General features: G+C 51.4%; 1 protein-coding gene across 1 annotated transcript; it reads right to left on the minus strand.

Annotated features, from left to right (window-relative positions):
• Nucleotides 1–214: 214 nt before the first annotated feature.
• Ighmbp2 (immunoglobulin mu DNA binding protein 2) lies at nucleotides 215–23127 on the minus strand. The gene is made up of 15 exons (XM_034521231.2): nucleotides 22892–23127; nucleotides 21645–21814; nucleotides 20020–20209; nucleotides 19743–19840; nucleotides 16229–16392; nucleotides 13758–13958; nucleotides 12319–12466; nucleotides 10286–10460; nucleotides 7417–7599; nucleotides 7057–7175; nucleotides 6277–6371; nucleotides 5365–5488; nucleotides 3878–4726; nucleotides 1276–1445; nucleotides 215–949 (listed from the first exon to the last, which is right to left on the minus strand). Exons 1-15 carry the CDS (start codon nucleotides 22975–22977, stop codon nucleotides 746–748), a joined length of 2976 nt encoding a protein of 991 aa, XP_034377122.1. The 5' UTR covers nucleotides 22978–23127; the 3' UTR covers nucleotides 215–745.
• Between the last annotated feature and the right edge of the window lie 66 nt (nucleotides 23128–23193).

Consider the following 23193-nt stretch of genomic DNA (forward strand, 5'->3'; position numbering starts at 1 on the left):
CTAGGAAAGTCAGCTGAGAGGGAGTCCTTTCCTGCCCATGGATCGTGACATCTCCCCAGCAATAGCTTTGCCTGCCCATGCTGCCAAGCTGTGTCACACAGCATCACGATTGGATGCCCTGGGGAGGTGCTACCACTGCCCAGTCACAGCATGTGCAGGGTAATATCTGAGCCAGCAGTAAAGGATGCTCATCTCTGACACAAGCACATATATCTACCAGGAGCACACTTTAATCTGCAAATAATTTATATTATTTTGGAACAAGAGCCTGAGGCTAAAATGCATCTGTCCCATGAGCAACTGGTACAGAATGCTGGAGAGGGTGCAGACTCTGTGAGGGTGAGCAGTGTGGCATCCTGGAAGACTCCTTCCCACCACAGTCACCAAGCAGCCGAGGCCAGGCAATCATAGGCTAGGAGCCTTCTGACCCCAGAGCAGCCATTCCCACATCCCTAGACCACACAAGCCATGCTCACTGTGTCACCGCAGAAGACGGGATGAAGGTGGCCATGGCTAGCTGGCCATGCAAGGCACTCACAGCATTAATGGGCCCTGGCCGGTCAAGGCAGTTTCTCTGATGGTAAAGGCAGTTTCTCTGATGGTAACTAGGCAGGTCTCCTTGCAAATAGCACCCTTACCATGGGAGGATTAGGGATACATTCAGTCAAGCAGAGAAATGGCCAGTGTAGGACTGTGTCCCCTCCTGCTGACTCTGTCCCACACAGTCCTCCCTGAGGGTGTAGCCTCATGTCCCCCTCTCCTTCTCCTTCCTCTTGCTCGTCCTCTGACTGCTGAGCTCGCCCAGCTTCTTGTCCAGCCTCCTCTGTAGCTGCGCCCTCTTGGCCGGGTCCAGGGCCCTGTCCTTGGTCCCACTGCCTGCATAGAGCACTCCTTCCCGGCTAATTCTCTGTCTGGCGTGGGCGCGAGCCTTCTCACCACAGCCATGGATCTGAAAGAACACAAGAGTCAGGGTGAGCTGTGGGCAAGGGAGGTTGCAGCCAGCAGAGCTACATCAAAGGGACCACCTAAAGCTGGTGCAAGACCATGGACTTGCCCCACTGCCTTCCCCAGGTCTATCTTTCACAGTTGTCCAGGGAAGGGCCTGCAGGATGGACAGACATCCTCTACTCTGAGTTCCCACTGCTGTGGCTGTCCCTCAGCAAAGGTGTATTCTATTTCCTTGAGCCCAAGTGTCCACAAGAGATCATGATCACCATCTGCTTTGGCTACTCCCCCCACCACCTGATGCCCACATCATCCAGAAGGAACCCTCACCTCAGGCAGATGGTGGCTGAGGCAGTAGCGGCGGCTACAGTGCATGCAGAACTGGCCCAGAGTGGTGGTGCTGGCAGAGCACTTGGAGAAGCTACAGGTGTTGTCAGCCTTCACCACAGCAGACACTAGGGCATCGAAGTCCTCCTCACAGGGCAGAGCCATGGCTGGAGCTGGAGAGGAGGGAGGTAGTGCTCAGGCGAGGGAGAGGACGAAGACCAGACATTGCAGACAGTGGGATGCACTACCTCCCTACCTTGGTGGGATTCACCATCAGCCCAGGATGCAAGGCTCCTCACTAGGCTGACAGCCTGCCCAGCCCACTGCCCACCTCAGGCCTTAGCAGAAGCCCCTCAGGCTCTCATCCTGGGGCAGGAAATATCTCACTTAAACTGTGGGTGTTCAGGGATCAGGATGGGATCATAAAAGATACAGCAACCATGAAAGGCTCCAACACATAAAACAAGCAAACACCTATTCGTGATCAGATGTGTGCTGCACGGCACCCCTGCTGACACCTGAGCTGAACACAGCACACATGCTCAGCACTGGCCCAATGTCATGCCTCTGCTGAGGTCACAGCCACCATGTCACATGTCACGAGCTGGGTGTTTCAGCTCCTGTGTCTCTGTCCTCACCAGACAGTGGGACACTGTCCACCCAGCACACCTCAGGATTTATCATTTCATACATCTTTGGACTGTGTTGTGTTAGACAAGTGTCTATCCGACTGGATGCAAGTTTATTCTCATTTTTAATAAATATAAAATTTTATGTATGTCAAAGAACTTCTAAAACAAATTTTTGTGGTTTATTAGTAAACATTTGACTTGCATTACTATACATCTACATGCTCAGAGTTAGGTAAAACTTTTTTAGTTGAAGGCAGGGGATTGGCTCACTGGGTAAGAGCACTGGCCTCCAAGCCTGAGACCTGAGGGTGATTGTGCAATGAAGAAAAGTGACTCCCACAGTCTTCCTTTGATCCATGTGTGCTGTGGCTCATGCAGCCACACATACACAGTAAGTAAATATAAAAATGTTTACAGTGATGGGTGGACTGTCAGTGTTTAAGAAACCTCGTTTCTGCCATAGAGAATGCTCAGGAGTACAGAGAAGCAGCAACACACATTGCAGCTCCAAAGAGCACATCTGTGCAAAAAGGACAGAGTACTGGGAGGAGGGCCCTGGTCTGTCCCTGGCTCCATAGACCTTCCTACATACTGGCAGGTGCTGCAGTACCTAAATACACTAGGGTCAGGTGTCACTGACTGACCTGATACTACATCAAGGTCTCCCAGAAGCCCCCGCACCTGTGTTCATCTACAACAGCTGTTTCTACTGGCTCCCTGTGTCCAGTGACCTATTCTTCCCCCACCCCCTCCCACCACAGCTGTGTAAAGGGGAAACCGAAGTCACTCAGTCACTGGCTCCTGCCCCATCCTAAGTAGAACCAAGCGGCTCAGAGGGCCTTGGGGAATGTGCATCTCATTCTGGCAGCACCCTCAGTGAGCATGCTCAGGAAATATGGACCAGGTGGGCTGGTCAGAGCAGATGGAGCATGAAGCTGCCTACCCAACCCTCCTGTGTTCAGCTGATCACTCCTGCCAGCCATCAATCCATGGCTAGGGCTCTGAAGAGCACTGGCCAGGCAGAGCCTGTCACAGGTGTGGCCACCTGGCCTCTCAGCTACTGAAGGCACTGATGGAGCCTGAACCTTTGCAGAACAGGTGAGATCCTGGGACTCTGAAAGATGTTATCCTGAAGCGATCCCAGAACCCCAGCAGTAGGTGGGGCTCCCAGGCCACCTAGGCCTTGTGGCAGGAATAGCAGACATGGGTAGGCCCAGGTTCACCAAGGCACAAGTGGTGCTTTTTCATCTGAGGCAGGGGTCATCCCCATTCAGAGTTTCTCCCTTCAGTGCCTGGCGGGAGGGCAGCACTGTGTCAACTTGCTCTCCAGCACATAGCCTGGCTACAGGAACCATTCACGCGTGTCATGGCATGCTTGGAGTAGTGCCACACCCAAGAGCTGGCTCTGGAGCTGAGAATGGTGCTCTAAGGTCTGGCTCGTGGGAACAAGATGCCCTTACCCCAAAGGGAGCTGTGGTCCTGCTGGCAAGACCTACCTATGTGTTGAGAGTACCCATACTATGCCCTAGCAGGTCTGCCCTCGCTATGCTAGAACATGTGTGCCAACTCAGGGGTGGGGGTCACCCAGGGGATACGAGCACAGTGCAGGCTGAACGCAGAGCATGCAGTCTGCCTTGACCCTGGCCCAGGGCAGAGTGGTGGGCTCAGCAAGCCTACAACCCTGTGCTGTGCCTCGGCGTGATCAGAACTCTATAGGCCCTATCTGCCTCCCTTACCCACAGGAAAAGCACTAGGAAACGTGCCAGGCCTTCTCTCTGCCCGCCCCTGCAGGGCTCTGGGACAAGAGAATAACTTACTTGTAACTGCCCCAGGAAGGCCAGGCCAGGGTGACAAGAGTCATGGGAAAAGCAAAATCCACTCAGCCAAGGGAGTCTACCTGCCTCCTGAGGTGGCAGGTGGCAAGGGACAGGAACCACACAGCACCAGGTGCTGGAGAGAAGATGCAGCTTTACCTTTTGGTTCTTTCTTCTTTTTCTTCTGTGCAGCCTTCTGTGGCCTCGAGCCCACACCCGGCTGTCCCTTGGCTGTCAGGGCCTGGTCGCTTTGCTGCCGCTGCAGACTCTCCAGGTGCAATGCCTTCAGATCCAGCTGTGTGGGGCCATGCGGCTGCCCAATGGGCTGTTCTGCCTGTGGCTCAGGCTCAGCCTGTGTGGGGCTGGGCGGTGAGGGAGGCTGTGGGGCCACACCGCCAGAACGGGCAGGGCTCCTCCTGCTCACTGTGATGTGCCGTGCCTTCCCCTCCCCGGTGCTGTCGTGCTTCAGCCCGAACTCTTCAGCTAACTGGTGGACTCGCAGCCTGTCATGGGAGCTCAGGGATGTGGGAAACTCCAACTGGGCCTCCTTGCTGGCCACAAACTCCTCAATCATAGCCCTAAAGTGCTCTGTCCGGTCTGTGCCTCCAGTTCTGTCAGAGCCATTTGCCTTGGAGCTGTACTGGGTCTGGACTTGAGAGCCCAGAGGTTTCTCACTCGCCTTCCCGTGGCCATGTCTAGGGGCTTCTCTGGCCTCTTGGCTACTCTCCTGATTACTGGCAGGCTTCCTGATGGAGGTGGTGTGGCACTTGGATTTGGGGGCACAGCTGTGGCCCTGGGAGCCCTCATGGGTGTAGTTCTCAGGGACGATGTCATCCAGGTACTCAAAGGCTGTGCGGACCTCCCCATGCTCTGTGAAATAATCCACCAAGGTCTTCAAAAAGGCATGGTTGTTGACAGTGCGGGAATCACAGATGACTGCCACGTGCCGCCGAGCACGGGTAACAGCGACATTGATCCGCCTGTCCTCAGCCAGAAAACCAACTTCACCTGAAGAAAAGCCAGAGGTGAGAGAGGCAGAGATCCAAGGCAGGGAACAGAATGCCTGTTCAGGGACAGACAGGACTGGTCACATCATCAGAGCCATGGTAGCCTATAGTTGTCCCTTTATGCCCTTGCACACACAGTGCCGCATTGGCTCTGATGCTTGCCCACTGCTGACGAGCGCAGTTCCACAGTCATGTTTCCTAGCATGTTCAGCCTCCTCCTGATGCCTGGACTCAGGAGCAACTGCTATGGACACAGTTCAGAACTCTGCCAGAGCCATTTCCTTCCTTTACCCAGCTCCAGCTGGATTCCAAGGCCACTCAGCAAGTCACGGACTAGTACCTAGATGAAGTTTTCTCGCTGCATGGCAAGCCATGGGCCACACAAAAACTATGTCTCAAGGCTAAAAGACAGGCTCTAGGGCATGGGTGTGGGTGGGGGGTGGTTCCTTTACCTGGTGACTAGGTTACTTGGGGCCTGCCACGTCCCAGCCTGTGTCCCTAATCACCTGCTCCCTGGACAGACTGAGCCTTATTCCCTTTGCTGAAATCATGCCTCCCTTCCCTGACACTAAGCTGAGAAGCTGTTCGCATGTTCACTCCCAGGTTAAGGCAAAGGCTCACATGGGCTGTGCTACATACCTTTCCTGTTGGACCTGACAAAGGTCAGGATCACAGCCTCCTTCTCGCGGCCTTGAAAGCCATCAACAGACTTAATCTCCAGCTCAGGGTGCTTGTTAGAGAGGCTCTGTCTGAGCAGATCCACCTAAAACGGAAAGCAGAGCCGAGATGTCATCACCAAGTCAGGGGACTGCAGGATCTGTCATGCATGGAAGCCCTGCCCTATAGGAATGGCCACTGTGGGTACCTTTTAGTGACTACAACAGCAGCAAGCTGCCATGAGGCTTGTAGCCTTTCCTTTTCTTAGCCTGGGAGTGAGTGTGCTGACTGTGGGGGCAGGTGGAACTCTCTTGTGTGTGCAGCATCACCTGGCTCTGCCTCTGAGTTCACATAAAGCACAGGACCGAGGAGCATGGTATTGCCCCTCAGGGTCAGTAGAGCCTGGGCCGTTGGGAAGCATCCTAGGAGGACACATGAGCAGAGCAGTGTAAACTGAGCTGGGGACCGCACATACTAGGGAGGGGTGCTGAGAGGGTGCGGCACTCTCTGTGCATTACAATATCTCCTTGGCTCTGACAGCCTCATGTGTGATGCTGGTGACCAGAATGGGGTGACACTGCCTCTGAGGACCTTGAACTATGCAGGCAGCAAGCTTCTCCTACCAAACCAGATGGGGGCAGGGACAAAACCTGGGCCTGGCTGATCCATCAGCATGGTCTCTATGTCCATCTGGGATGCTGGCTTGAAACAAGGACACAGTGGGGGACCAGGCCGAGGTCAGGCTGGTAGCAATGTGAGGAACAGAAACACAGATGGTCTCTTGCTGGTGTCCACTGTAGCCCTGGATGTCATAGCCAACAAACTTCCCTGCCCTTTCAGCCTCTAGCAGGCTGAGTCCACGATACAGAGAAACAAAAGGGGATTCCCTCACACCTGAAGGTTGTAGGGTGCGATGACGGCAATGTCACCTGCCTGGACCCCAGCATCCACCAGAGCCTGGATGTGCAGAGCAACGAGGCGAACTTCGCCTGGGGAGGAGAGAGGGTAGTGTTCAGTGAGGGCCATGCTGTACAGCCTCTGTTCCTGAGTTGTGGGAGACACTCTGCCTGTTGTGAGCAGATCTTATGCTGGGCCAAGGGCAGGGAGCATCCTGAGAGGTAACAGGCTGACCAGAGGGTCACCAGGCTCGCAGATAAAGCTTCACAGGACCTAGGTACTGCAGGCTTAGAGAGATTCTCAACCTAAGATGAACCAAGCAGCTGTGTTGGTGTTCAGAGGAATACGGGAAAGGCTCCCAGCCCAGGAGCCCAGGCGTCAGCTGGACCCCTGGACAAGCACACAGATGCTGCCCTGGCCCTTGGAGTCCAGCTCCACGTGCACGGTTCACCGGGAGCTTATCCTCATCTCTGCCACCAAGTGCCTCCCTACAGCAGGGGCCTGGAGTGACTTGTTTGTAAGTACACATGTGTGTTTCTGTGAGTGTAGTCATGCATGCTCAGATGCCTGCAGAGACCAGAAAGAGGCCATTAGCTATCTTGGAGCTGGAGTTATAGGCAATTGTGAGCTGCCCAATGAGGGTACTGGGAGCTGACTTTGTGTCCTCTGGAAGAAGACCAATGCTCTTAACTGCTGAGGCACCACTTCCAGCCTGTGGAGTGACTTGTTATAAAAATCATTCTGAGAAGGACCAGGGAATCCCGGCTCACAACTCACCTGGGTTTCCCTTGGACTGGCTGTCCTCCTCCTCCAGTTCCAGCAGCCCACAGCCAGCTGTGTCTATGAGCAGCAGGGGGACACTTGTCTCCTCTGTGTCAGCCACACCTGGGAGATCTCTGGCATAGGGGTGGGTAGAATGTAAGAATGGCTTCCTTCACAAAAATACTGGTCCTTCCCATCAAAAACACAGAAGGGCTGAGGATGCATCCAGCCCCCAGGAAGGCCCAGACAACTATCTAGAAAGTGATTCTCAGAGCCTCTGCCATCCCAAACCCTTAAGAGGACACAGAGGGCCAACTGGGGCTGGAGCCAGGGTAGGAAGAAAGATCAGGGGAGGCAAGAGGCTAGGTCACTCACTTCAGGAGGTGTCCTGCCACAGAGGGATGGGCGGTAAGCTGCCCGTGGTACATGGCCTCCGAGGCCCAGCACGTGATGGCCTGGTGCATTCGGTACTGCACTGTCAGCATCCTCACCACGGCAGCACCGTGCTTCTCTGCCAGCCGCTCCATCAGGCTGCGGGACAGCCCAGCCATTGCTGCCCTGTGACCAAAAAGGGAAAAGAAACAAGTGCTGAGTCCAGATGTGACACTGTGGGAGGGGAAGGAAATGGTCCTCAATCTTAGGACCTAATACTTCCCTGGCTTCCCACATGACAGAAGGGAAAGCTGGGCTGAGCTGCAGTGTACAACATAAACTACAGAACCTAAGAACACATCCATTCCCTTCAGAGCAACAGGGACTTGGCAGATGGCAAAGGTACAAGAGGGAGACAGGCTCCATGGAGATATTTTGCTGCTTAGAAGATGGGAGAAAAAGGATGAGCTGCCATCTGCAGTGGCATTGAAAGGCAGGTAAGTCAGACACAGATCCTCCCTGAAGCCTTCAGATCAGGCAGCTCCATTTAGAACCAAGGCCCCAGCGCTGTTCACCACAAACTTGCATTGTTTTTAAGACAGGAAAATATTTCCTGGGCACCGGGAAGTATGCCTAGACCCAGCACTCAGAAGGTCAGGAATTCAATGGCACCTTCAGCTACATAGTGAGTGCAAGGCCAGCCTGCGTTACTTGAGACCCTGTCTCAAAATAAACAAATCAAACCCAAATGTGTTCCAGTGGGCAGCAGTCACCACTGCAGCCAGCCGACTCAGCTGAGAGCATCCCAGACTGGCTGCAGTGGTGGGTCCAGGGATGGCTACATTCATTCTCCACAGCTGAACCATTTCCATCTCATCCACAGGAGAGAGACCTGAGGGCTTAAGTGCAGTCCGAGGCTACCCACCCATGGAGCCGCTGGCACAGCACCTCTCTCCATGCTGAAATGTCCAAGACCATGTGAAGCACCCCCATCCCACCTCAGAGAACTCCTGAGAATTTACAAGGTCCTTCAAGTTGAGAATCAACAGATTCTTTTTAAGTACTTGTTTATTTTAGTGTACAGGGGTTTTGCCTGCGCTTATGTTGCTTTTATATTCCACCTGTGCCTATAGAGGCCAGAAGAGGGTGTTGGATCCTCTGGACCTAGAGCTACAGACTTATGAGCCTTCATGTAGGTACTGTGAAGCAAATCTGGGTACTCTGGAAGAGCAGCCAATGGTCTTTAGTGGTGGAGTCCTAGGATTTAGTTGATTCTTAAAGACCACTGTTACCAAAGCAACTAAGACCAAAGGCAGGACATAGCATGCCTGTCACATTCCTATAAACCTTGAAGTGTACAGCACAGTCACTGATATCACCCAACTTTTTCAAGGGACACACATGGTCCATCTTTTCCCAGGCACAGCCCATATCCCACCCACAACTCCCCAGAGGACAGAGCCATCTGCTGTCCCACTTTGAGAAACATTCCCTTGGAGACCAGGCACACACCACGAGCCTTTATACTCCTGCCCAGAAGCCTGCCCTTCCCATCAGGACTTTCATGCTACCCATAATCCTCCAGATCCTCCCTCAACACCCGCAAGTCTGGTTCTAAGGGACTGCTAGAAGCACCTTTTTCTTCAATACACCCTAGCCTCGAGATGTCCCTAGCCTCCAGGGCCACCCACTGCTCTGGCAGGGCCACACAACACCTTTCCTAGCAATCCTTTTCTCATCAGACACTCTGAACACATACAGAAATTTTAAATGCAACAGAAACCAGATCAAAGCCACCTCAGCTATAGGGAGGCCACGAGCAAGGCTAAGGACCCTCCCTGCTGGAGGCGTCTGTTCATGATGACTTACGTGTCAGACCTTGCACACAGGCCCACAGTGGGTTCTCTACATGGGAAGACAAGGAGCCGGACAGATAATCACATGACATTTTCAGAGAGGGATTCAAGCTGAGAAAAAACATGTGGACCTCAAATAGTGACTGAGGGTACCAGCTGAGCTGAGTGGGCACAGGAAACCCCATAAAGGGCCATCTGAATTGAGGGTAGGCTATCCAACCCCCGGGAAGCAGGGGTTCAGAATAAGGGGACTGTGGAAGTTGATCTGTTGCTATGTACCGTGATGCTAACACTGGCCCCCAAGCTCTGGCTGCCCCCAGGGACAAGGAACTCCTTACGTACACCAAGTGATGCTATGTAACCTTGCTTAATTTAAAATTACTGGTTGAATAAAGATGCCTACAGCCTATAGCTAGGCAGAAGAAAGGTAGATGAAGTTTTGGTTCCTGGGCTTGTAGTCTTGACAGGAAGAGAGAGAGGGTAGAGGGGAGAAGATGCATGGGGTAAGGGATTGTGAAAACTGGCCATGAGGGCTGGCCAGTTAGAGTTAAGAGCAGCCCAGGTAGAACATGGTATGTCATATCTCAGAGCTTTGCTATCTGCCCAGCTCTAGTGCTATTAAGGCTTATTATAAATATAAAAAGTTTGAGTCTTTTATCTGGGAACTGAATGGTCTAAGGTGGGGTAGAAACCCCCAATGATATTAAATACACACTACAACAGGGAACAGCGAGGCAGGGCCACACTGAGCCCTGAGGAGGCCAGCGTGGCCAGACAGTGAGTGGAGGAGTAGGAAGGCGATGTGAAGGCCAGCTAGCAGAGAGGCTAAGCTGGGCCACTCCACAGGCCCTGCTGAAGGGCTAACAGCCACACTGCAGAGCCCACGGCAGGCTGGGAGTTAGGCAACTGCTCAGCTGTGTAGACACCAAAGTTCAGTACAGAGAAGAGATGCAGTTGAGAGCCATGTACGGAGGCTGTCTCTGTGAGACAGTAGAGAGTGTAGGGAAGTGTCTTACTTGTGAGAGACAGTGGTAGGTGGCAGCTGTTTGTGGTCTCCAGCTAGGATACACTTTGGGGCCTTCAGCAGGGGGATCCAGCAGCTGGCTTCTAGGGCCTGGGCACACTCGTCCACCAGCACCACATCAAAGTAGTCCTCAGGCAGCAGCTTCAGAGGGCCATCAGAAGACGCACCTGGTAGGAAACAAAACCAAGTTGGCTCACTCATTTTTGCTTTAAACCTAGTCTTATAGTAAATCTACAATATAGAAGTTCATGGGGAAAAATCAGTGGGTAAAGGAGCTTGCTGCCATACCCAACGACCTGAGTTCAAGCCTTGGGCCCACATGCTGGAAGGAGAGAGCTGACTTCCATAAGCTGCTCTCTGACCTCTGCACATGTCCACCCACACAAAGTCAGTAAAAAATCCTATTTGGGATTTCAATGAAAACTTACAAGGGACACGAGAAAACTATAGTACTAGTAGACATTAAAGTGGAAGAACACACAGCCATGAGGATTTCTGGTGGTGCCCAGCTGTGATCCCAGCACTTGTGAGGTAAAGGCAGGACAATAAGGAATTCAGGGTCATCTTCTGATACAAACAAGTTCAAGGCAGCCTGAAGCCACATGAGACCCAGTTTCAGAAAGTGTCAAAAAACTGAGGCTGGAGAGCTGACTCAGCAGTACTGCTCTTGCAGAGTACCTGAGTTCAATTCCCAGCACCATGGAAGGTGGCTCAAAACCATCCATAACCCCAGCTCCAGGGGATCAGATATATTTGGCCACCACAGGTGCCTGCACTCATGTGCATATATATTTAACTAAAATAAATCTTTAAAAGAAATTAAAAAGCAAAAAACAAACAAATCCCAAAACAAATGATACCACTTCATCATGATGGTGAACTGTGTACTTAATCAAGGAGACAGAACCTAACCTAACACTCACAGAGATTCAAAGTAAGAGCTGAGAGCCCGGAGAAGCACATGGTTGTATGCTTGCCACTCCAGATCTCCAATACTGGCACTCTGAATGTGACTGAGCATGCAGAACAGGCTGCCAGCACCCTGATATGACAGACGTTCACAATACCCCACCAATACCAGAGATGCCATTCCCAGGAGTACACAGAGAACATTCTGGAATGCTAGAGAACAAGTCTCAATAGACCGTCAAGTCAAGGTATCACGTGGAACTGTAGCTACACACGGAGCCAAACCAAAAGCCAAGTTAGAAAGGCAGCACAGGAATCCCCAGTTATTTGGAAAGCACAAAACACTGCTAAGTAACTGAGTCAAAACAGAAACCAAGCCTTCATGACATCCCCTCCCCCCAACCACAAAAGCAAATTAGCACTTTGAAATAAATGAAAACCAAGTCATGAAACTTAGGAGATGCCACAAGAAGAGCTAAATGCCCATGTGAGAAAAGAAAGGGAGGGTGTGATGGCACATAAGAGACTGAGGCAGGAGGATCACTTGGAATCTGGGGTCAGTCTTAGCTACATAGTAAGTTCCAGGCCTTTACAGACTGAGCCCTTAGGCTACCTTTTCAGAATAAGTCAGGGAGAGGGGTGGAGAAGATGGCTCAGTGGATAAGAACACTTGCTTATAAGCCTAAGGACCAGAGTTCAACTCTACAGTGCCCATGTATAAAGCAGGGAGGGGCTGCACAGGTGCTTATAACCAAGCACTGTCAGGGGTAGAGGCAGCAAGCACTCCAGGGGCTTGCTGGCCACCAGCCCAGCTCCAGGTTCTGTGAAAACCTTGTCTTAGAGACACAATGCAAAAAGCCATAGAGCAGGACTCCTGATGTCTTCCTCTGGCCTCTGCATGGGCACACATCACACACCATCACCACCCCACCCCACCCCACCCCCACCCCCAAAAAGGGACACCCAGGGTAGCCCTGTGTCTGTGAAAGACACTGATTTGGTAGTTACAAGCCTCCCTACAAAGTGAGTCCCAGCCTGGAGGCTCTGAGTCCCAAGAAGAGCAGCCGCCGCTGCAGACTCCAGGCCGAGGCTGCGCTGGCAGGGGATTCCTCCCACCTGTGTTGGTGGCTAGGACCACGTCTGCAGCAGTGAGGCTCTGGACTATGGCTGCTTCTTCCCTCTCCTTCAGTTCCTTCCTTAGCAGCTTCATTTCATTTCGAAAATTACTTTTTTCTCTCTTATCCTGGGTCTTTTTGTTCTTGCCCTAGGAGAAAAATCTAGAATTACTCCAAGAAGACTCTGCACTTCTTCTCCAGCACACTGCTCTCGGCCGTCAGCGATGCAGCTCAGCACGGTCCTGAGACAGCACTAAACTGAAGAACCATTGCGAAGGAAGCACACAGCTGCCTAAGTGCCTCACACCCCACCTGCCACAGGGGCTGGAAGGGACAGTCACAATAACTGTGACCATGAGCAACAGACAACAGACAAGAAAGTACCAGTTAGGACTTGGGTGGAAACTTCGAGGGCCTGAGCTCGCTGCTATCTACATGTGGGCAGGGTGATGCAGTGTGCTGCCTGAGCCCCAAGCAGCACACTTAGCCTTGTTCCCACCTCCATGCACACCATCCGCCCACACGTTGACACCTAGATCTGCATCATGCAGCCTCCATTCTCCCAAGAGCTGGTGGACTCCCGTCCCTGGCATCTTCTCTGCCGCCATCATTCCATGGTGCTGAGGACACAAAGGAGCACCGGGAGAGGCAGAAGAACTGCTGACAGGAGAGCTCAGTCCAGCTGAGGAAACCAGAAGTCGGGCAGGTGTGTGAACTAGAGATCCAGTTCACAAGCGCCACCCTCTGGAACCGAGCCACTTTGCCTAGAGCCACCTGACCGTGCTCTGCAAGGCCTGGTGTCCTGGTAAGGAAGTAAAATGGGCCAATGATTCTAGAAGGGACTAATACTTTTCCGAGTATTTTTCATCTTGCCAGGACAAGCCAGCTCACTTGCAGCACCAGGGAGGCACTGAGGAAATGTTTGCTTCCGCTGATTTTCCTTCCAGTGCCCGTAAAGCTAGGGGTATGCACACCCCTGCACTCTACCCCATGTCACCGGAGCCCAGGGAACACTTTCTTCAGGAGAATGTCTCACCTGCTCCACACCCCTGAAGCACTGAATGCCCAGTGCCGTGCTCCACCCACAGCAAGCGGTCCAAACTAAAGAGTGGTCCCGTTTGTCCCAGAAAGCCCAGACTGGTCTTGAACTCACTACGCAACCCAAGCTAGCCTTGAACTTCTATTCCTCCAGCCTCTACCTCCCAAGGATGACAGGTCTGAGCCACCATGCTCAATTTTATGTGGTGCTGGGGTTGAACCCAGGGCCTCGTGCAGGCTAGGAAGCCACAGCTGCAGCCCTGGGTTATAAGGGACTAAGCAAACAAACAGAGGCAGAAGACGAATAAGCAGGAGGAAGCTGGGCAGCACACAACATGCACTCCTTAAAGACTAAAGCTCAGACAAGCTCATGCCCGGGGACACAGGCTCCATGATACCTACAAAGACCTGGTCAATGTCCCTTCTGATGTCAGCAACAATCTGGGCATTGTCACTGCGTGCTAGCACTGCGTCCAGTGAGTGCTGCTGAACGGACTCCAGGAGGCGGGCAGGGTGACCCAGTCGCAGAATCCGCTTCTTGCACAGAGCCAGACGCTCCACCAGGTTGTCCACAGCGATGTTGGAGGGAGCACAGCACAGAACCTGGGGAAGCACATAGCAAGGCTTCTAGCAACTTCTTTCCTAATTAAAAACCACTTACCAAAACATTAAACCAAACAATAACCCTTAAAAGACAGAGAGTGAACACAGGTAAGGTGACATAGCCAACACATGGTGTCAGTGGTGCATGGCATTCAACCCAGGCCACATCCCAGTAACCAGAACCCAGAGATCCAGCCTATGCATTCCCCACACACTGGATGCTGCCACTGACCTATGACGGCACAGAAGATTCCAAAAGCCACTAGTGCAATAGCTTACATCTGTGACCCTACAGTTGAGGAGGCTGAGGCAAGAAGGTCAAGTCAGTATGGGTTCAAAGCCAGCCTGGGTGGCTATGTAATGAGAGAGACATAGTGGGGGTCGGGGGGGGGGGAATGGAAAAAGAGGGACAGAAAAGGGGAGAGGGGAGAAGAACAGAGAGGGAAGGAAAGAGGGAGAGAGAGGACAGATGAGAGGAAGAGAGGGAGAGGAAGGAAGAGGGCGAGAGGAAGAGAGAGAGGAGAGGTTGAGGGTAGAGTCAAGTGAGAACACCAGAAAAGCCAGGAAGATTTCTCTCCCAGGTTTTGGCCTACATTAACCCATTTCCTTCTACCAGCTCCTGCCTCCCAGTGTTTTAGTTAACTGGCCAGCACAGCCTGAGTTCAGCCACAGCTTTGGCAAGCCTTTACCACACAAGAGTCCGTCCCCCAGCAACAGCTAGCCAATGGTGTGGGTTCACCCACTCCCACCCAGCAACAGCTAGCCAATGGTGTGGGTTCACCCACTGCCAACTTCTGGAGGTGGCAATCTATGAAACACAGCTCACTAGTAACTTCTGGATTCTACACCCTATCTGCCTGTCTTCCTTGCACAGTGCAAGCAATGTTATACTGTATTTTGAAATTGTAGCCATTCTATGGAAAGTATGGAGACCCATTCTGTGAGGTCAAGAGAAACCTGTTGGAATTTCTAACCTAATGGCTCCTGACTGGGACCTGAGAGCTGGTGCCCTCAGGACATTCTAGAACCTTTTCCAGTATCATGATCTAGGATCAGACATCTCATCCTGAGGTGAGGAAGAGCATCCAATAAAAAGGAGCACTACCCACAAGGCTAACTCCAGCCTTCTAAAGTCTGCTCCCTGTGCACAAGTATAGCTTTGGTGTCCTCCCCTTTATATGCACTGAAGGCAAGGGACAGTTGGCCATGTGTTTCTCTCCTCAGCTCCAGTAAAACAAAATAAACCATTTTTGCTTTAAAAAAAAAAAAAATCCAGCATGTAACCAGGGCCCAGGGCACTGCCTACAGCACCAACCATTTTGTCTGACAAGGGGGCTCTCTCTGATGGGCTCCATCTTGCTTTTGTAACTGCGCATGCAGACTGCAGTCCCCAACAACCCAACTCCTGCCCCAAGTGTTGTGCCGCTCAGTAGTCCCAGTGAGCTTGTGGCACAGATGTACCAGCCTCCTGCACACTGAGCTGGAGGGCACTAGTGAAAACCATCCCATCTGCTCCCATCGAGAGGCCAGCTTTTCCTGCTGGTTCCAAACATCTACAAAGGCACTCTGGTGGAAACCCTCGTGGGGACAGACTGTGACAGGTCTCCCTGCAGCTCTGAGGAGAGGTGGCTCTGCCAATCACCCTCTGGCTCATGCAGTCACTGTTGCATATCCAGGCACAGCTGTTTCCTGGCTACCTTGTCTACATAATGAGTCCACGGGTCCCCAGCACTCAGGTTACTGTGGGGTTACTATGTACACAAGAATGCCTGGAGGATCAGGGTGGCCCACACTGATGTGGGTGAACAGTAGCATGCAATGGTGCATCATGCCCCAGAGAGGCAGGAGGGCATGCATGGTGCATGTGTATCTTGTGGTTTAACTGCACATCTGATGAACTGTAGTCCCACCATCTGCCTTGACCTGCTTCAGGCTGTTCAAAGGGCCCTGGTCAATTCCACAGCATCACTGTGAACCGAGACTCAGAGCAAGAATATAGCAAGCATGCAGACTGAGGGAGCTTGGCCAGCAACAAAGGCTGAGCGATCTTCAGGGCTCCCATGCCTTCACCTTATATCCAGACAAGTGTTCCTGTTTTCTGAGGCTAAGGGAAACTGCAGGGTACAGTAGCTCAACACTCAACACGCAAATGTCCTGTGCCAGTCCTGACACAAGATACACATGCTAAACTGTAGCTGTCAGGGAACCCTGCCGAGTAAAGAGCACGACAGAGCTACAGGGCTGGAGAAGGAGGGAGGCCCTTTGCCCACCTTTAAGCCTTGCTTCACAGCTTGAAGGATTATTTCCACCACAGTTGTGGTTTTACCCGTGCCAGGCGGCCCGTGGATGATGGCAAGTTCTTTCTGGGCCAGTGCAAAGGACACAGCTTCTTTCTGGGAAGGGTCCAGGGTTGTGTTGTAGAAAGTGAGTGAGGCTGTGGGGGAAGCGCCATTGTCAGTAGTCAGGAATAAGGAGAGGACAGAGCAGGCTGGACCCCAGGCTAGGATGCACAGCACAGAGATGCCATTTTGCCATTTTTTGAGACAGGATCTCACTTTACAACCTTGGCTGGTCTGGAATTCACTCTGTAGACCAGGCTGGCCTCAAACTCAGAAATCCAGTTGCCTCTGCTTCCCAAGATTGAGATTAAAGGTGTGCTTGTACTTGTACCTTTGTTGTTGTTGTTATTTTAAAACAAAGTTTCGCCGGGCGGTGGTGGCGCACGCCTTTAATCCCAGCACTTGGGAGGCAGAGGCAGGCGGATTTCTGAGTTCGAGGCCAGCCTGGTCCACCGAGTGAGTTCCAGGACAGCCAAGGCTATACAGAGAAACCCTGTCTCGAAAAACCAAAAAAAAAAAAAAAAAAGATAAAAAAACAAAAAACAAAAAACAAAGTTTCACATAGCCTAGGCTAGCTTCAAACTCTGTAAGTAGCTGAAGATGACCCTGACATTCTGATTTCCTGCCTCCATGGTACTGGGATTATAGGCTACACCACCACACCTGGCTTAGCAGTGCTAGGCATGGATGCTTCACTCCTGCTAAGCGAACACTCTAACAGATGAGCTACAGCTACAAGCCTTAATTCTCAAAACAAGAGTTCTCCAGGAACGGGAAGCAATACCCAGCCTGCTGTTCGGTTCCCCTCATTTTAGGATTAAAAAGATGCATTCATTAAAAAAAAATCATCTGTTGTGCATGCATGCGTGCCTGTGTGTGTGTGTGTGTGTGTGTGTAAGAGACAGAGAGAGGGAGGGGGGAGAGAGAGAGAGAGAGAGAGAGAGAGAGAGAGAGAGAGACAGTATCTTTGTGGAAGTCAGAGGACAACCTCAGGTGTCTATCCTTGTCTTCTGTCTTGTTTGAGACAAGATCTGTTGTTCACCACTGCGTAGGCCAGGTCAGCTGGCCTCTGAGCTTCCAGGAACTCTATTTCTATCTCCCATCTCATGTAGGAGTGCTAAAATTACATCCAGGAAGACCACTTGAGTTCTGGGGATCTGAACTGAGGTTCTCACACTTACACACCAGGCGCTCCAGTCCTAGTGACCTCTTCTGCTAAGCTCCGTCCCAGTGTCCACTCAGAGACACCAACAGAAGGTGAGTGTACCAAGCTCTGAGGAGAAGGATGCTGACCTGGACTTGTGAGGCAACGAGCCTGCAAACCATCATAAGAGAAGATCGAGGGACAAAACGTGGGCTGTCAAATCTCAAGGTTCTGGCACATTCCACAGCACAAACCATGTTAACTAGATAACAGCTACAATCAGGACACACCAGCCCTTAAAGGTAGATAATATACTTCTGAGATGGGTATGGTGACACATGCCTGTAATCCTAGTATTCAGGAGTTCAAAGTCATTCCTGGCCATGTAGATTGAGACTAAAACCAGCCTGGGCTACATAAAGCCATATTTTCTCTCTCTCTCTCTCTCTCTCTCTCTCTCTCTCTCTCTCTCTCTCTCTCTGTTTCTCTCTCTTTTCTTTTTTTTTTGTTTTTTTCCTGACAAGGTTTCTCTGTGTAGCCCTGGCTGTCCTGGAACTCACTCTGTAGACCAGGCTGGTCTGGAACTCAGAGGTCTGCCTGCCTCTGCCTCCTGAGTGTTGGAATTAAAGGCCTGTGCCACCTCGGCCCAGCCACAAGACCTATCTTTAAAAAAAAAAGTCAGAATCTCACTTTAAAAGTGTAAGTGCTGTGGAGCTGAGGAGATGGCACAGTGGGTACAGCACTTGTCACACAAGCATGAGAGCCTGTGTTGGAGTCTCTAACCCAGTGTAGTAGCTGGGCCAGTGAAGCACATCCATATTCCCTGGGACTCACTGGCCAGGCAGCCTAGCTAGTCAGTGAGCTCCAAGTTCAGTGAGAGACTCTGCCTCAAAAATAAGCTGGAGTCTCAAGATGGTTCAGTGGGTCAAGGCACTGTCACTCAAGCATGACAATCCATGCTCAATCTCTAGAACCCATGTAAAGGAGGAAGAAGGAAACCAACTTGTGGGGAGCCGACAGAAGGCGGCTATCATCCTTGCAGCCATCTTGAGCCATATACCCTGACAAGAGACTTGATTACAATAGCCTACAACAGCTTAGCACACTCTGACAGCATCTTGTTTTAGATACCCAGGATTTTCCCTTGGGTGTATGTGACTTAAGGGCGTGACTTAGAGATCAGATTTAGAGACAAGACCTAAGGGCATGACTTAAAGACGTGGCTTATAAGTGAGACATATAAAAGGCAGAGGCAGATAGAAGAAACAATTATTATTAAGTATTAGGCACTTGGCACTTGGAAGAAGTAACTTGGAACTTGGAGGCACTAGGGTCTAGGAATTAGGGACTAGGAACTCAAGACTTGGGACTTCGACTAGGAAGAGAGACTGAAGAATAAACGGGATTGAATCACACTCTGTCTGGTCTCCATTCTTGGTGTCCGTCCTCACTCTCTCTCTTGCTGAACCCTGACCCACAGACCGGAGCAGCTTGGGGCAGTGCGGGCTCTAACAATTTAGCCCCCAAGGCTTTTGGCAGTATGGGTTCCAACATTGACAGAGCGGTCCCTGACATTTTGGCCCCCAAGTGTGAGGCAGAGCGGATCATAACACCAACTCACAGAGCTGTTCTCTGAGCTCCACATGCACACAACACACGGTAGCAGCAAACAGATAAAAGACAGGATGGAGAGGGACTGAGGAAGGCACTTGATATCAACCTCTGATCCATAACCACAGGTGCACATGTGTGTATGCACACTCACACAAACACGCATGCACGCATGCACACCCCAGCACTTGGGAGATGGAGGCAGGAGGATCAGAAGTCAAAGGCCAGCCTCAGCTATACAGCAAGTTTTGCAATGAGAACTTCATCACTACTGAATCCAAAGAGTATGGCCTAGAACCTAGAGTCACTCAGAGGAGCACATCTGAAGATGTGAAGAGATTTCAAATTTAACGTAAACCCTTGCTAAAGCAGACCAAGGTCACAGTGTCCTACATCATTTCAGGTAGGAAAAAGTTAAAGCTGGAGAGATGTCGCAGTAGTTAAGAACATGCACTGTTCTTGCAAAGGATCCATGACATTGGTTCCCAGTACATATGCTGGAGAGTTCACAACCACCTCTAACTCCAGCTCCAGAGGATCCAACGGTCCCTTCTGATGTACCCTAAGCAATGTATTCATATGGATGCATTCTCTCTCTGTGTGTGTGACACACACACACACACACACACACACACACACATACTTAAAAGTAAAAATAAATCTTAAAGAAAGAAAATTAAAAATCCTCACGTATTTCAGTGGCAGGACTGGGGCTAGAGCCACCCAACAGGACATCTATGAGTGCAGATGCTGGCCCAGAGTGGTACTTCTTCAGTGTCATCAGTGCTCTGTGAGGAACCAGAGACAAAATGAGAAGCTCTTTGGGACATCAATTCAGGGACACCATCACCTGAGAGCACCCAGTACCTCCTTAGCAGACAGGCCACTCTCTCCCGCAACACAAATAAGGGTGCCCATGAATCCCATCCAAAGAAAAAGCCCTTTGGTTTCAGTCAGGAACTCTCACTTTTTCAGGCGTTTGTAGGTGACATCATTGGCAAGCTTCAGCAGCCTGTAGGTATTGTCTCTGTCCAGGTTCAACTGGAAATCATGGGACTCATCAAAGGCCACTGTGACTGATTTTTGGGTGATGCGGGTCAGGACCCCAGTGGCCAGTTGGCTGCTTTCATTAGTATCATACAGACCCACGATATCACCTGAAAAAAAACCAAAACTAGCTATTATGGTATGTGATCATTTCCAGTATATTTTGAATTGTCACGCATCTATTTTTATCTGTGTTATTGTGCATATGTATAGGTCAGAAGACAACTTGTGGTTGGTTCCCTCCTTCCACCATGTGGATCCTGGGTACTGAATTCAGGTTGTCAATCAAGCTTGGTGACAAGCAGTTTTTCTCCCTGAAGCTAACTCATATGTGCAGTATGAGTTTCGCCTGTGCCTTGAATCTTCCCCCTGACTTTGGAGAAACAAAAGGATAGGTCAGGAACGCCCCTGGGGCAGAAGCTAGAAGCTGAGCTGTGTGTCAGGCTCCCCACATTCCACTGTGTGAAGGATCCCTGATCTCAAGATTGCTACTTCTGAGTGACTGAGCCTTGAGACTGTCCTTTAGACTGTCAATAGCCACGTCCCTTGATCTGCTCAACAGTGGTGTCCACACCTTACCAGTTCAGCTTGCTGGTATTCCACCTGGAGGCCCTGTTCCTGTGACCTCCACCACCCATCATTACCCATCATTCTCACAATCCAGTCACTCCACATAGGTTCAGAGAGGACGCTGTGCACGCTCCGCCCTGCCCCTCACACCTGTCAGTGGTGGGCACTCTTGCTCTCATTTGCCAAGGGTGAAGACTGACTGTGGCTCCTTCCACAAGATATCAAGTTCTCCTTGGTCTGATATCCACCAGCAGGTTCCCTCAGCCCACTCCCCTCATCTGAAAACTGAAAATTGTTGGGACAAGAGTCTATGAAGTCAACATAATCAAAGGCTGCCACTCAAAACAGGCACAGGCAGACTGCTGGCTCTCAGTTTTCAGGGCTGAGGCCAACTTGCACCCCTAGTGTGTGATCAAAAAGCTCCAGAGTGCAGTGCAATGGCTAGAGCGCTTGCTCAGCATGCCAGAGCCCTTGGGTTCTATCCCAGGCACTGCAAAGAGAAAGCTGCCAAACCGGGCAACCAAAAAGCAGTGTATTAGCAGCCAAATGTGGTAGTGCATGCTTGCAATCTCAGCACTCAACAGGCAGAGACAGAAACCTCACTGCAACTTCTAGTGCAGCCTGGGCTACATAGAAAGTTCCAGATGAGCCAGGGCTATAGAGTTAGTCAAATTCCTGTCTCCGAAAACCAACAAAGAGTCAGGCATGCTGGTGCAGATCTATAATCCCAGCACATGGGAGGTAGCGGCAGGAAGATTAGGAGTGCAAGGCTCCAAGTCATCACCTGCTACACAGGAAACTTCAGACCCTGTCTCGAAACAACAAAACCATCTATGCTGATTGTTGGATTTATAAGTAGAAGGCTTTCACTGCAGAGCCTCAGACTGTCTGGGTCAGTCCTCCAGCCCTTGGGAGAGCACAAGCCTCGATCTGACCACCAGCAATGGCCAATACAAACCTCCACTGAACACCTACCAGAAGTGTAGCTGTTGCTGGGAAGCACCGCTGCAGGCCCAAATTTCCTGGGCTCGAAGGTGACCAGCCGCTGTCCATACAGCCCGGTGCGCTGGCTGGATACCTGAAGCTTCAGCAAGCACACCCCTCGTCTCTGAAGCTCTTTCAGAGAACAGTGTTCCTGCCAGGACCTAGAAGACACCGAAGAAAGCAGCTTCACTGTCTGTGCCTGCACAAGCGGGAAACGAGTTCTGCCTATAGGCATCAAGTATGCCCCAGAGGAACTCGGATGGCTCCACTCCAATCCTACCTCTCCCATCACTCCCAGGACAGGTACTGCCTAACTTACTCCAGGTCAGCCAACACGGAGTCTTATCATGCCTCTTTGCCATCTGTCATCAAGTCTTTGGGGCCCTCCCATTTATACCTGACCCCCCTCTCTGCTTCTTACCATCAACACCCTAACTACTGTTGTTCAAGGTCCTAGTTTGGCTTGAAGCAGATCACTTCCTCTCACAGCAAGCACGTGGTGTGGGACTCACATGCCTTTACAGACAAAGTATGGGAAATCCTAGTACATAATCCCATAGTCACACAGCCAGAACAGCAAAAAAAAAAACTCTCATTCATCATGACTGATAGACTCTCAACTAACCAAAGGTTGCATCTGTAATGGCACAGACTGACTTCAAGTCCTGCCTCTACATGGGTTACCCTGGGCCAGTTACTTCTCCAGCCTTTGTTTATCCTGAGGGAAACGCATTACAGGGATTGCACTGTGGGATACAGAAGTGGGGGCTCTGTCTCTTGCAGGCCTGTAGATATTCTCCTGAAACAAGATGGCTCTTCAGGAATGCTCAGGCACCATACATAACATAGGCTTCATCAACTTTTCTCTAGGAGGCTGTTCTCAGGCACACACACACACACACACACCCTCACCCTCCCTGGTTCCCAAGGAAACCTTGTCTCACTCCCCCATCTAGCACTGATCATCCTGTGAAGTCTCTTTTTTTGGGGGGAGGGGGGCGGGGGGATGGGTTTCACTACAGAATCTCCTGTAGCCCGGGTTGACTTCAAATTGGCTAAGTAGACAAAGATGACCTTGAACTCCCGATCCTTTTACCTCGACCGCCCGAAGTGACGCCGCTATGCAGTCTCCTAGGGCCGACTCAGTGTGCTGCTCATTGACCCAGCCAACACTAGACCGGCTCCAGGCGATGACTAAGAATCGCTACAGAGGCCCTGGGACTCCTGGCCAAACCTACCTGCGCTCCTCCACCTCGGCGTCCCGCTCCAGCTCCAGCAGCTCTAGCTGCTGGGCCACAAAACGCTCCACCGTGGACGAGGCCATCTGCTCCGCGGTGCAGCCCCTGACTGATGCTTCCTGCTCGGCCAGTTAGTACTATGAGATCCGTGTTCCTGTCGGACTGTGATCCCCAACGGACCAGGGTCCGCAAAAGGACCTGCGCTCCCAGCCAGGGCACCGATTCCCGACCAGCCCGTTTCCTGTGCTCCCTGACAAATCAGTGATTGCAGTAGGATCCCTGTTTTCTTCCTCCAGGTGTTC

The sequence above is a fragment of the Arvicanthis niloticus genome, chromosome 1 (assembly GCF_011762505.2).
Source record: "Arvicanthis niloticus isolate mArvNil1 chromosome 1, mArvNil1.pat.X, whole genome shotgun sequence".
Classification (NCBI taxonomy): Eukaryota; Metazoa; Chordata; class Mammalia; order Rodentia; family Muridae; genus Arvicanthis; species Arvicanthis niloticus.